The 946-nt window shown below is 37.7% G+C and overlaps 1 protein-coding gene across 1 annotated transcript in view; it reads right to left on the minus strand.

Moving 5' to 3' along the window:
- The window catches only part of LOC119588676 (histone deacetylase 3-like), an 11,536-nt gene that overhangs the window by 1,810 nt on the left and 8,780 nt on the right, over positions 1 to 946 (minus strand). Inside the window, exon 8 of the mRNA XM_037937312.1 lies at positions 20 to 171. Coding sequence (XP_037793240.1) covers positions 20 to 171 — 152 coding nt within the window. The remainder of the gene's footprint in view (positions 1 to 19; positions 172 to 946) is intronic.

A 946-nucleotide genomic window follows, 5' to 3' on the forward strand; every position in this document is an offset into this window, starting at 1 on the left:
AGTGAACAGTTCCTCGTACCTGTGTTGTAAGGAATTTCTGTTGGCATGTCGCTATCCACGAGCAATCCTGTTTCGTAAGCCCAACATCTTGCAACATTTCTTGGAGTGTATCCACCACCTCCCAACACTAATAGTGGAACACCAAATTTCTTTGTGAAGCTCACACACTCTCTTGAAAGAAGAAAAATAATTCAAGTCATTAATCTTTGAGAGTTGCAAGCTGCCTGATATTTCAAGTTTCACTATGGTAAATTTTGGCTTGCTGACATTCCAAAGGCCTGATTTTACACACCAGACAGAGTAAATTTCCTTGTCACATATCAAATACACAGAGCATCAACAAAGTGCAATGATAAAAACATTCTTGTATTTACCACTTGCATATGATAGAACAAACAAATAAATCACTGTAAATGTGGAAATAGAACATACAAATCTACAAAATCAAATATTTATCTTATAAATCTATAAAATGCAATTAGATATATTCATAATTACCTAGAAGTAAAAATAACAAAAAATAATGATATACCAAGTGGGCTGACACAGTGATAACTAATAGTATGATATCTGGAGGGGAAATGTGGGAGAGGAAAAGCCTGAGGGTTTGGCTGGACGAAATATACCATAAAATACCAGAATCACTAATTCACACTCACTACGTTCCATTCACAATTAGGAAGCGTTGAGAAAACACAACTGTCTGATTAGGAAGAGTTGAGAAAACACAACTGTCTAATTGGCTGAGGGAAAGGAGGGGCCTACAAGGGGCATGGGGGTGATATCATGGGCGTGGTTGGAGGAAACTTGCCAAACATTAGCAGATACATTAGCTGACATCAAATGTCTCACAGATAGTGAAAATGTCACAGGACAAAAGCCAACCATTTTTAGGCAGGCCACCCCCCACAATTACACAATCATGGTGAATAGTAAAGTACTCACA

Source organism: Penaeus monodon, chromosome 24 (genome assembly GCF_015228065.2).
Source record: "Penaeus monodon isolate SGIC_2016 chromosome 24, NSTDA_Pmon_1, whole genome shotgun sequence".
In the NCBI taxonomy this organism is placed as follows: Eukaryota; Metazoa; Arthropoda; class Malacostraca; order Decapoda; family Penaeidae; genus Penaeus; species Penaeus monodon.